Source organism: Bombyx mori, chromosome 26 (genome assembly GCF_030269925.1).
Source record: "Bombyx mori chromosome 26, ASM3026992v2".
NCBI lineage: Eukaryota > Metazoa > Arthropoda > Insecta > Lepidoptera > Bombycidae > Bombyx > Bombyx mori.
The window spans coordinates 10641578-10653471 of NC_085132.1; the positions used below are offsets into that span (position 1 = coordinate 10641578).

General features: G+C 40.0%; 3 protein-coding genes and 1 non-coding gene across 6 annotated transcripts; all 4 read right to left on the bottom strand.

The window, feature by feature from the left end:
- Positions 1 to 403: 403 nt before the first annotated feature.
- Positions 404 to 5705, bottom strand: CECB1 (cecropin B2). 3 transcript variants are annotated; one of them, XM_062676246.1, is made up of 4 exons: positions 4451 to 5705; positions 3165 to 3231; positions 1084 to 3037; positions 404 to 679 (listed from the first exon to the last, which is right to left on the bottom strand). In XM_062676246.1, exons 3-4 carry the CDS (start codon positions 1183 to 1185, stop codon positions 590 to 592), a joined length of 192 nt encoding a protein of 63 aa, XP_062532230.1. In that variant the 5' UTR covers positions 1186 to 3037; positions 3165 to 3231; positions 4451 to 5705; the 3' UTR covers positions 404 to 589. The 3 variants fall into 3 exon arrangements, with proteins under 3 accessions (XP_062532230.1, NP_001037460.1, XP_062532229.1); NM_001043995.1 differs by lacking the exons at positions 3165 to 3231; positions 4451 to 5705 and having other exon boundaries at positions 590 to 679; positions 1084 to 1185; XM_062676245.1 differs by lacking the exons at positions 404 to 679; positions 4451 to 5705 and having other exon boundaries at positions 1578 to 3037; positions 3165 to 4044.
- Positions 4587 to 4697, bottom strand: Mir3299 (microRNA mir-3299). The gene has a single exon (NR_107583.1). It is a non-coding gene; the product is annotated as a microRNA mir-3299 (primary transcript).
- A 117-nt stretch (positions 5706 to 5822) lies between the features above and the next one.
- LOC101739681 (cecropin-B) lies at positions 5823 to 9237 on the bottom strand. The gene is made up of 3 exons (XM_004926047.4): positions 8549 to 9237; positions 6508 to 7041; positions 5823 to 6115 (listed from the first exon to the last, which is right to left on the bottom strand). The coding sequence occupies exons 2-3, from the start codon at positions 6607 to 6609 to the stop codon at positions 6026 to 6028; spliced, it is 192 nt and encodes a 63-aa protein (XP_004926104.1). The 5' UTR covers positions 6610 to 7041; positions 8549 to 9237; the 3' UTR covers positions 5823 to 6025.
- Positions 7362 to 8708, bottom strand: LOC134201494 (cecropin-like). Its single transcript, XM_062676373.1, has 2 exons — positions 8607 to 8708; positions 7362 to 7451 (listed from the first exon to the last, which is right to left on the bottom strand). The coding sequence occupies exons 1-2, from the start codon at positions 8706 to 8708 to the stop codon at positions 7362 to 7364; spliced, it is 192 nt and encodes a 63-aa protein (XP_062532357.1).
- Positions 9238 to 11894: the final 2657 nt, after the last annotated feature.

Genomic DNA, 11894 nt, shown 5'->3' on the forward strand with positions numbered 1-11894 from the left:
AAAACAGCACGCTAATTGTAAATGTTGATTAGCAGACTCCCTGCATATTTTGCATTCTGAATCTAGCGTGAAGTGTGGAATCGCCTTTAATATACGTCATGGCGTCTATTGTATAGGAATGACTTGCGAACGGCCCAAAAGTGCTAAAAGATTATAATGAGTAAAGATTATGAGCTATTGGGCTTCTTCGTTGTTATCGTGTTTGTGAAAACTAAGTGTGAAAGTGTCGTCATAAATTGGTACTCGTGAATAGTGACGTCACTGTAGATATTAAAAATGCCCTCTCTATATAGCAAAATAATTTAATTTTACTTTCTCTAACGCAAACAGTCAGAGATCGGATTGTGGAAGATGTATATTAAGGTAGTGGTGGCTTAAGGATTGATTAATAAAAAAATGTGCATTGAATTAAGTACAAAATATTTTATTGATTTTCAATTTTACAATATAACGTTTACACTAAGAAAACTTTGGCAGACATTAACTTCAAATTATATTTAAAATTGAATGTCTTATTATTAAGTCTTAAAGCTGTAATTAAATTACATATTAAAATTAACGAGTAGATTTATGGCGTACGTTTTAAAGATCATTTTCCTATGGCTTTAGCTGAACCGAGGACCTCGATCGCCGGGCCCGCTTTGACGATGCCGTCACGGATGTTCCTGCCCATTTTTTCCTGAAAAAAAAAACAGAACAATTAGTCTGTGGACCTGCTGAGAACAATTTTATTCGTATATTTCTTCATCAAAAGCCCTTTCTCTTCCTGGTCAGAACGTCTAGAGACTAGACGCAAGTGATAACCGAACAATAACTCAAACATAATAACTTTAACATTTTTAATAATGTAAAGTTTAACTATGCGATTTAAGCAATAAGATTAAGTCGATTGAATCGTCAAGAAAAAAAAAGAACTCCAATGAAAAAAATCATCCGCTTTTAAATAAAGAATCATTAAAATCGGTTCACCTTCAAAAAATTTCTAAGGTAACAAACATAAAAAAAGTCGAAATGAGAAACTCCTCATTTTTTTAAGTCGGCTAAAAATAATAATTACACATTAACAAATAAAGAACCACTTACAATTTTCTTGAAGATCTTCCACCTGGGCTCGGGAGCAGCACTGGTCATGCTCAAAGCCAGCACCAGAGCGAAGACGAAGGATAGGATCTTTGCGAAATTCATTGTAAGTTTATCTAAATTCAAACGCGGACGTTAAGACACAAGCGGCGCTGTACTGATCACTTGATGTGCTCTATCAGAATGTAATTAATTCAGACTTGTTTCTCTTTATATATACAAATTCGCGTGGTTTGTTGTTAGACGCTCTCGAGCGCAAGATAACGGGTCAATTGAGGTTAAACACAAACACGAGAGGGGTACTTCCCTCGCCCGCTCTGATAAAAGTTAATCCCCCAATTAATGCTCTCCCAGTTAATGAGAATCTCGCATTTTTAACAAAGCTCAACCGGAAAATGTGTCCCTCACGTTTGAGAGGCAATCATGGCTTAGATAACCACAACGATTCGGACTTGTTAACAAAGTGATTCACCAATGCAATGTACCAGGCGAGTATGTTTTTATTTTTATTTTTTATTGCTTAGATGGGTAGGCGACCTAACAACCCATCTGGTGTTAAGTGGTTACTGGACCATAGACATCTACAACGTAAATGCGCCACCCATCTTGCGATATAAGTTCTAAGGTCTCAGTATAGTTAGGTACAATGGTTGCCCCACCCTTCAAACCGAAACGCATTACTGCTTCACGGCAGAAATTCTATCCGATGATTTATTTGCAAGCGAAGTAAACTGTCCCTTAGAAATAAGGTGACACTCTACAAAACTTGCATACGCCCCGTCATGACCTATACAAGTGTAGTGTTCGCTCACGCGGCCCCCATACACTTAAAACCACTACAAATTATTCAATCCCGTTTTTGCAGGATAGCCGTTGGAGCCCTCGTGGTTCGTCAGGAACGTCGACCTCCATGATGACCTAGAGTCCATCAGTAAGTATCTACAGTCGGCATCAATGCGCCACTTCGACAAAGCGGCACGACACGAGAACCCTCTCATCGTGGCCGCCGGTAACTACATTCCCGATCCTGCGGACCGAATGGAAAGCAGTCGACGTCGCCCCAAAATACGTCATTTCGGATCCTCCCGATCCACTAACGGTGCTTTTAGGTACCTCAAGCACGGGTCATCGTTCTCGTCGAATCCGTTGTTTGCGATGAAGGGCTCGATGAGTAAATTAACCCACAGACACAGCCCACTGAGTTTCTCGCCGGATCTGCTCGGCGGGTCACGTTTCCGATCCGATGGTAGATTCTGCGAAGCACGGCTCTTGCTAGGGTTCGTGTTAGCAACGTCGTCAGGTTTGAGCCCCGTGAGCTCACCTAGTAGTTTAGGTTACGCTGAAATAGCCTCTCAATGCTATCAGTTTAGGGGGCGTCCATAAATTACGTGAGGTGTTTTTTTAAATTTTCAGTCCATGGAGAATCATGCGCGGTCTCAAGAGAGACTATTGGAACCAACATGTCCACATGATTTTCAGTAAAATCATCTCATCCTTCAACTTCGTTCTGATCTAGCCACTCTAAGCCATTGGCACTTGCACAAAGTAACACATTAGCTCGTCTTGTGACAATCCGTGAGGGTCGCACTTTGCGGAACATATGCGCTTGCTTAGCTGGTGCAATGTGGGCTGATCGCCTGTGCTCTGCAGCTCTTGTGCTAGATGCAAAGTAAATACCGCATGTACTGCAGCATCTTTTCCCTAAATCATCACGTACACTTGGGTAATAGAGATCATAAAGCGTGCTGATGAAGGCATTCAGCGGTTGAATCGGTAAGCAGTGGTGTATTAGAAATGGAGCAAATGACTTTCCGTCATGCTCTTGAAAGTCCGGAATTGTCAAATGTCCATCAACTTGAGTGATAGGGTATGGAGGTGGCAGAAAACGGTCGTGAAGAATCATATGCAGATCACTCCGGCGTGGGCTGCAGCACTTCTGGTCATCGCATTTTACAACCTAAAAAAAAAATTAATAACAATTTCCCTTTGTAACTCTTAATAAAAATTTGTTGATATTCGTGCTCGTTTAAAAATAAAAAAACAGGTACGCATAAAAATTTGATATAAACCAACTGCCAATGTACCTGGAGTAAATATTGGCTCTCTCTAACGTGCTCAGTGTACCATTCTTCGGCTGGCAGGTCTGGAACGCTGGAAGTGTCATTATTCGGGTCTATATATTCAGCGACTACTTCGTGCCCGTCAATGCAGACCATATTTCAGCCAAAATATCCCCTGCCTTTTTGAAATTATCCTTTTCCAGACTTTCGTCTAAATGTATAACGTCGAAGTATAAATGAAATTATTTTCTTTCGAACGAATTAGTGAATGATCTTAATCGTATTACGAGTATGCTCAAGATTAAATCTTAAGCATGTACAATCTGGATTAAATGGACCAAAATAGTATAATTTTCTTTTTTGTTTCAGTCAGAAAAAAAATTGCGTGATATTTGCCGAGACCCCCCCTCTTCCCAATGTAAGATTAGCTGAGATTTGACTCGACCCCCTCCCCCCCTTAAACACCTCACGTAATTTATAGGTAGGAAAAAAAAAGGCAGAAATAGGTGCGGACTCACAAGAGTTCCTACCACTAGTAATTACGTAAATAATAATTTTGCGGGTTTCATTTTTATTACCCAATGTTATTCCTTCACCGTGAAAGTCAATCGTGAACATTTGTTAAATACGTATATTAAGAACTGGTACTTGTGTGATACTTGTTAGTTATCTTGACTCAATGCTTAGAGTTCGAAATTTCGCTAATAATGTATTGACTACAGTAAAACATTAACGAATTAAGATATATTATTATTAGAATCAGAGACTGACATACATACTTATATACGTTTAAATATATACATATATAGTAAATGAACATCTAACGGTACGCAGCGGCTTGGCTTTGACCCTGGCATTGTTGATGTCCATGGGCGACGATAACCACTCACCATGGGGTGAGTCGTATCCTAGTTTGTCTACAAGGGCAATAAAAAAAACTAGACAAAAAGCAAACAGACCTGGTCATTCATTACATAATGTTTGCCCACTGTGAGAATCGAACCCGCGACCTTCGGCGCGACCCACCGAGTCAGTTAAAGAAATTTTAATTACGTTATAGAGTAGCAGATATTCTGAAGAATCTATGCCCTAATTGGCAATTAGGGCTTAGATTCGTAGAATCAAGCATTTATATCGTGACCTTGTAATTTTGTTGCTATCGTTCACATGTACTGCGGTATTGAATTGATATAGAGTAATAAAAGCGATAGCTGCATCATCGTGTGATTGCTGGTGACGAAAATACGATCTCGTATTGTGTTGACAACCTTAAGTTAGTCAGAAACAAATTGTAATAATTAATAACTTACTAGTGGTCCCCCAGTAGCGGAATTTCGACTGTAAGTAATTGAAATTATAAGTTTGAATATTATTATGGTCAAAGACTTTACTTCTATAATCAAAGGCTACACTATAGACAAATAATATTAAAGACAAACAATATTAATCAATTCTCAATTAGACTACAGACTTTAACAATGAACAGAAGAGTATAATTATGTGACACACACACGCATAAATTCTGTTCGAGTTAAAGTCGCATGTTCGAGTATTAAGCAGTAGGCAGCGGCTTGGCTCTGCTCCTGGCATTGCCGAATTCCATGGGCGACGGTAACCACTTACCATCAGGTGGGCCGTAAGCTCGTCTGCCTACAAAGGCAATAAAAAAATAAAAAAATAATAATACATGGTTGTGAGTTTAATGTTTTTTTTATTGATTTAATGCATTTTTTTGCATAATTAATGCATGTCGGAGTCGAACTGACTAAAACCTCCTGTCGCTCAACAACCCACGTCCAAACCTCGCATGAGTCAGAACCCATGAAAAGGCAAAGTGAAGTGTTTAGTGCGGAGCACATCTCTCCCATCACCTCCCCTTGGGACGCCGGACCGGCAGTCGTCGGCGCCACGCCTCCTCTCGGTCGGCAGGCTATTCAAAGCCCGCCTAGATGGCGCCGGTTAGAGTGGGTTATCCTACGGAATACCCCGCTGGGTCAGAACCAGCGTGGGTCGAGGATAGCCGGCCTTCCATCACATGGATCCTCTTGCGTAAAACGCGTGTACAGAGCAACTTACACGTCGTCTTCTTAGGCCTCCCTCGCCGGTCCCCAGAACGACATGTGAGGGGGACCCGAAACACTTAGAAGACCGGACTTTTTTTTTTTCTTTTTTTTTAATAAAAAAATCGCCGGATCCCCACCAGTTCGTTTTTTTTTGTTCATTTAATATATTTATTTAATCAAAATATCTACCATTATTATCTGTACATTGCTGCCACCTAATAGGAAGGTCATTTATGCCTTTGCGATAGAACTCTGGTGATCTAGATCTTACAAACTGTGTGAAAGCATTTTGCACTGCCTCCTGGGCAGAAAACTTTTTATCACATATAAAATTGTCCAAATCACGAAAAAAATGGTAGTCCGTTCGCTGGTGCAAGGTCTGGCGAATGCGGAGAGTGACGAATGGTTTCTAATTGCAGTTCGTGTAGAATTAAAACGGTGTCGTCATAAAATTGGCACTCGTGAATGGTGACGTCACTGTAGATATTAAAAATGCGCTCTTTGTATAGGAAAATAATTTAATTTTACTTCCGTTAACACAAACAGCCAGAGATTGGATTGTGGAAGATGTATATTAAGGTAGTAATGGTTTAAGGATTGGTTAATAAAAAATTGTGCATTGAATTATGTACAAAATATTTTATTGATTTTCAATTTTACAACATAACGTTTATCACTAAGAAAACTTTGGCAGACATTAACTTCAAATTATTTTTAAAATTGAATGTCTTATTATTAAGTCTTAAAGCTGTAATTTAATTACATATTAAAATTAACGAGTAGATTAAATAATACTAGTATTTATGGCGTACGTTTTAAAGATTATTTTCCTATGGCTTTAGCCGAACCGAGGACCTCGATCGCCGGGCCCGCTTTGACGATGCCGTCACGAATGTTCCTGCCCATTTTTTCCTGAAAAAATAAAATAAAACAATTAGTCTGTGGAGCTGCTGAGAGAAATTTTATACGTATTTTCTCATCAAAGCCTGTCTCTTTCTGGTCAGAACGTCTAGAGACTAGACGCAAGTGATAACCGAACAATAACTCAAACATAATAACTTTAACATTTTTAATAATGTAACATTTAACTATGCGATTTAAGAATTAAGATAAAGTCGATTGAATCTTCAAGAAAAAATGAACTCTAATGAAAAAAATCATCCGCTCTTAAATAAAGAATCATTAAAATCGGTTCACCTTCAAAAAATTTCTAAGGTAACATTAAAAAAAAAGTCGAATTGAGAAGCTCCTCATTTTTTTAAGTCGGCTAAAAAATACACATCAACGAATAAAGAACCACTTACAATTTTCTTGAAGATCTTCCACCTGGGCTCGGGAGCAGCGCTGGTCATGCTCAAAGCCAGCACCAGAGCGAAGACGAAGGATAGGATCTTTGCGAAGTTCATTGTAAGTTTATGTAAATTCAAACGCGGACGTTAAGACACAAGCGGCGCTGTACTGATCACTTGATGTGCTCTATCAGAATGTAATTAATTCAGACTTGTTTCTCTTTATATATACAAATTCGCGTGGTTTGTTGTTAGACGCTCTCGAGCGCAAGATAACGGGTCAATTGAGGTTAAACACAAACACGAGAGGGGTACTTCCCTCGCCCGCTCTGATAAAAGTTAATCCCCCAATTAATGCTCTCCCAGTTAATGAGGATTTCGCATTTTTAACAAAGGTCAACCGGAAAATGTGTTCCTCACGTTTGAGAGGCAATCGTGGCTTAGATAACCACAACGATTCGGACTTGTTAACAAAGTCATTCACCAATGCAATGTACTAGGCGAATATGTTTTTATTTTTATTTTTTATTGCTTAGTTGGGTGGACGAGCTAACAGCCGACCTGGTGTTAAGTGGTTACTGGAGCCCATAGACATCTACTACGTAAATGCGCCACCCACCTTAAGGTATGAGTTCTAAGATCTCAATATAGTTACAACGGCTGCCCCACCCTTCAAACCGAAACGCATAGCTATTTCACGGCAGAAATAGGCAGGGTGGTGGTACCTACCCGTGCGGACTCACAAGAGGTCCTACGACCAGTAATTACGCAAATTATAATTTTGCGGGTTTGATTTTTATTACACGATGTTATTCCTTCACCGTGGAAGTCAATCGTGAACATTTGTTGAGTACGTATTTCACTTTCCTTCACATTCCGACGGATGCCGCTTGTCCAACGACCACCACGGCTGGTCCTGCCGTAATGACTCCACCGCGGACATTGCGACCAATCTTCTCCTGCGAAAAGTAAAATCAAATTAACCATATCTTACTACCATCAGCTGGTTTTCTCGTCAAAACACTTTATTGTTATTTTTTTTGGCATTGTATGCATAAGCATTAGCCGTATCTTGAGTTTTAGCGGTTTATTTGACTTGGCGTTATGTTTTCAGGATAAATAAATTAGCACAATTTAACATCTTAGTTTAAGTTTGTGACCGCGTGAACTGTGAAGTATTGGGAATGACGGAAAATTATTATGTTTTATCACTTCATATTATTATAAAACAAAGTCGCTTTCTCTGTCCCTATGTATGCTTAAATCTTTAAAACTATGCAACGGATTTTGATGCGGTTTTTTTTAATAGATTGAGTGATTGAAGAGGAAGGGTTATGTGTATAATAACATCCATTAAATAGTGGAGAAATCAATAATAGATAACAGTTTCCGAAGCGCAGCGAGGGCGAGTCGCTAGTTATAAATAATCGCGTGAGGAGGCCATCAAAGCAGTTTTAATTAGGACATGAAATGGAAAATACCTCGCAGGTATAAATCCTGAAAAGCACTAGATGAAGGCAGTGGTTCTTGGGGCAAAGTACAAGCTCTGCCCTGGTGGTGTGTGGTGGGGCTCTTGTCGGAGTCTAAGCATTCCTATAGCGTGGCTGCTCATTCATGCTCACTGAGCTCATTGAGCGATGCACCGGTGCTCGAATCCCGGGCGGGTACCAATTTGTCTAATAAAATACGTACTCCACAAATGTTCAGGATTGACTTCCACGGTGAAGGAATAACATCGTGTAATAAAAACGAAACCCGCAAAATTATAATTTCCGTAATTACTGGTGGTAGGACCTCTTGTGAGTCCGCACGGGTAGGTCTATTTCTGCTGTGAAGCAGTTTCGGTTTGAAGGGTGGGGCAGCCGTTGTAACTATACTTAAGACCTTAGAACTTATATCTCAAGGTAGGTGGCGGCATTTACGTTGTAGATATCTATGGTCTCTGGTAACCACTTAACACCAGGTGGGCTGTGAGGTCGTCCACCCATCTAAGCAATAAAAAATAACCTCGACCGAAGTTCTTGCTTTAACTATCATTAAATATCAACTGGACCACCACATAGAAAATTCAACCTTTTAATTCTGTTGCCTAAGGTTTGATGGTCTTAACTCACAATTATTTTGAAGACCTTCCGTTTGGGTTCAAGCGCGGCACTCGCCATGCTCAAAGCCAGCATGAGCGCTAAGACGACGCACAGGATCTTTACAAAGTTCATTTCTGTAGTCCTACTTACTACTCTTTGTTAATGTGTCAGAATGAAATATTCAAGTGTAAATTGTATATATCGTCACTGTCAAACCAAAACCTGCTATGTGCAAAAACTCTATTTTGAATTACTTAACGAGTAAATACGTTTTTTTTTTGTTTTTTTTTTTTTATTGCCTATATTTGTGGACGAGCTCACAGCCCACCTGGTGTTAAGTGGTTACTGGAACCCATAGACATCTACAACGTAAATGCGCCACACACCTTGAGATATAAGTTGTAAGGTCTCAAGTATAGTTACATCGGCTGCCCCACCCTTCAAACCGAAACGCATTACTGCTTCACGGCAGAAATAGGCGGGGCGGTGGTACCTACCCGTGCGGACTCACCAAAGGTCCTACCATCAGTAAACTATATCAAATGAAAGCTATAGATAAATATTAAATAGATACAGATAACAGTTTCTTTTTATACGGTAGATAGGGCTGTGAACTATACGAAAAGATCAAAAAAATAAATCTCAAAAAGTGCAACATAGCAGATTTTGGTTTGACAACGACGATATATATGAGTCGTCTATTATCAAAGGTGGCAATCTGTACATTTGGACAAAAATTTTTTATTGATATGTCAATACAGATTTATTTGAATATAATCGTCTCCTTCAAAGAATACGGTTCAAAACCTGCATTAAATAAAGGTTAATAGTTAACCTGTTATTTATCTAAGATGTCGTTCCGAAGAGTTTTGTGACTGCCAATGGAATACAAAGTCAATAATTTGTTTTTCTGATTTACCAATCATTGTCCAAAAGTCAGATTGCCGCCTTTGATAATAGTCGACTCATATATAGCTTTTAAAACTCGTCTAAGATTTGCTGTTAGAATCGTAATGTTTATTCAAATGTAAGCCTTATTTTGTCGCCTATAAGCGGTACTTACTTAAAGCGTAATGCTTTTTGTTTTGTTTCTAACGACATTCACCAGTGAAGTCCCGATGCAAATTATATTATCGGCTCATTGCCTGTGTTTACATTATGTACCTCGTAAATTATGAATACATATTTTGTACCTATGACGCACATATACGTGCTTTTTGGTGTAATAATTAATAAATATGCTATAATTGATATAATATGTTTGTTTATCCAGTTAGGGCAGTCTTGTCCGCACGGGTAGGTACCATCACCCTGCCTATTACTGCCGTGAAGCAGTAATGCGTTTTGGGTGGAAGGGTGGGGCAGCCGTTGTACTGTAAAAACTGTGAATTTAGGACTCACGTCTCGAGGTGGGTGTCGGCATTTACGCTGTAGATGTCTATGGACTCCGGTAACCACTTAACACTAGGTAGATTGTGAGCTCGACCACCCATTTTAGCAATAAAAAAAAATAAAAAATAAACGTGTGGCACTCGGGAACTGCCGCGGTAAAGCTATTGCATAGCATTTTTTATCCACTTATGCAATTATAATTAGACAATGATAATTTAATATTACAACAATAATAAAACAAGACCACGCTATATTAAACATTAATAAAAGCAAAACATTAACTGTCCTCTTCACACTCATAAGCTAGACCGCGCGAGAGAGAGATGGGCAGACTTTCCATGATGCGGATGCAGTGTGACGTCACGCCACGCACTTATTCACAAACACTACACAAGCGCAACCTGTGAATGTGTTGAACGCGAGCTACATAGTAGGCGTAGTGGGGGTGTCAGGTTATTTTCGTTACGGAATTTCTTGATTCAGTCGCCGCGCTCAAATCTATGCAGTAGTTAAAAAACAAATTCGTAACGGTTCCAACGTGTCCATGTCGTGTTTTACGGTAGGCAGCGGCTTGGCTCTGCCCCTGGCATTGCTAAAGTCCATGGGCGACGGTAACCACTCACCATCAGATGGGCCGTATGCTCGTCTGCCTACAAGGGCAATAAAAAAAAGTCGAACGCGAGATAAAAACCTCTACAGATACCGGGAACTGCAAATATACACAGATAAACTGGCTTTATCTCTATAATGACGTTATTAGTACAATGGACGCGGCCAAGCTCACAGGTCTCGTGTTATCCATGAATTAACTGAGTTTATCGCCGGGTCTTCTCAACGAGTCGCGATTCCGATCCGTTAGTAGATTCATTCGCGAAGCAGCTGCTCTTGAGTTGTAAGGTCTCCTTCGGAGGCGCTCGGGCAGCCGTTAGCTAATCACACCCCTTCTGGTTGAATCAATACTCGTCATCTATCCTGGTAAAACTGGCTTCTGGACCACCGATAATCCTTTAATCACAAAAAGCTCTCATGTAAGAAACTCGGTAATATTAAAGTCTTTTAACAATCATAGCGATTCCGATTGACTTTGCCTTGGTAATATGAGCTAGATATTGTTAGCAGTAAGTAGCAGTATAGACAGTCGTTATATAACAGATATTTATAACAGAAGATAACAGACATACAGATAGCAGGCCTATTTCTGCCGTGAAGCAGTAATGCGTTTTGGTTTTAAGGGTGGGGCAGCCGATGTAACTATACTTGAGACCTTAGAACTTATATCTCAAGGTGGGTGGCGCATTTACGTTGTGGATGTCTATGGGCTCCAGTTACCACTTAACACCAGGTGGGCTGTGAGCTCGTCCACCCATATAAGCAATAAAAAAATAAAAATAAAATACATCACGACTCCACGACAAAGAACATTCACATGTCCAGTAATTTGGACTAAACTCTGTCCATGCAAGCAAATTGAATAAAAACTCAAGGATAAATAATAAAATCGATGATTTCTTGAAAGCTCAAGGGACATACCCTTTGCAACGACAGATTTTAAACCACAAGATGTGTCATTAAGAGTAGGTACACAAGTCGAATTAACGTTTTTGTTTTTTTTTTTCCTACTTAAGCTGGTAGCCTTGAGAGGCTATTCCAGCGGAACCTTAACTAGTAGGTGAGCTCACGGGGCTCAAACCTGACGACGTTGCTAACACGAACCCTAGCAAGAGCCGTGCTTCGCAGAATCTACCACCGGATCGGAAACGCGACCCACGGAGAAGATCCGGCGAGAAACTCAGTGGGCTGTGTCTGAGGGTTAATTAACTCGTCGAGCCCTTCGTCGCAAGCGACGGGTTCGACGAGAACGGTGACCGGTGCTTGAAGTACCCAGAAGCACCGTTAGTGGATCGGGAGGATCCGAAATGACGTAGT

What these genes read in the sequence shown, in the direction of transcription:
- CECB1 (XM_062676245.1), bottom strand. Translation starts at nt 3,296, where the DNA reads ATGGTCTGCATTGACGGGCACGAAGTAGTCGCTGAATATATAGACCCG. An exon ending in AGAGCCAATATTTACTCCAG is followed by an intron (nt 3,038 to 3,164) that starts GTACATTGGCAG and finishes TTTTTTTTTTAG; the next exon opens with GTTGTAAAATGCGATGACCA.
- LOC101739681 (XM_004926047.4), bottom strand. Translation starts at nt 6,609, where the DNA reads ATGAACTTCGCAAAGATCCTATCCTTCGTCTTCGCTCTGGTGCTGGCT. An exon ending in GGAAGATCTTCAAGAAAATT is followed by an intron (nt 6,116 to 6,507) that starts GTAAGTGGTTCT and finishes TTATTTTTTCAG; the next exon opens with GAAAAAATGGGCAGGAACAT.
- LOC134201494 (XM_062676373.1), bottom strand. Translation starts at nt 8,708, where the DNA reads ATGAACTTTGTAAAGATCCTGTGCGTCGTCTTAGCGCTCATGCTGGCT. An exon ending in GGAAGGTCTTCAAAATAATT is followed by an intron (nt 7,452 to 8,606) that starts GTGAGTTAAGAC and finishes TACTTTTCGCAG; the next exon opens with GAGAAGATTGGTCGCAATGT.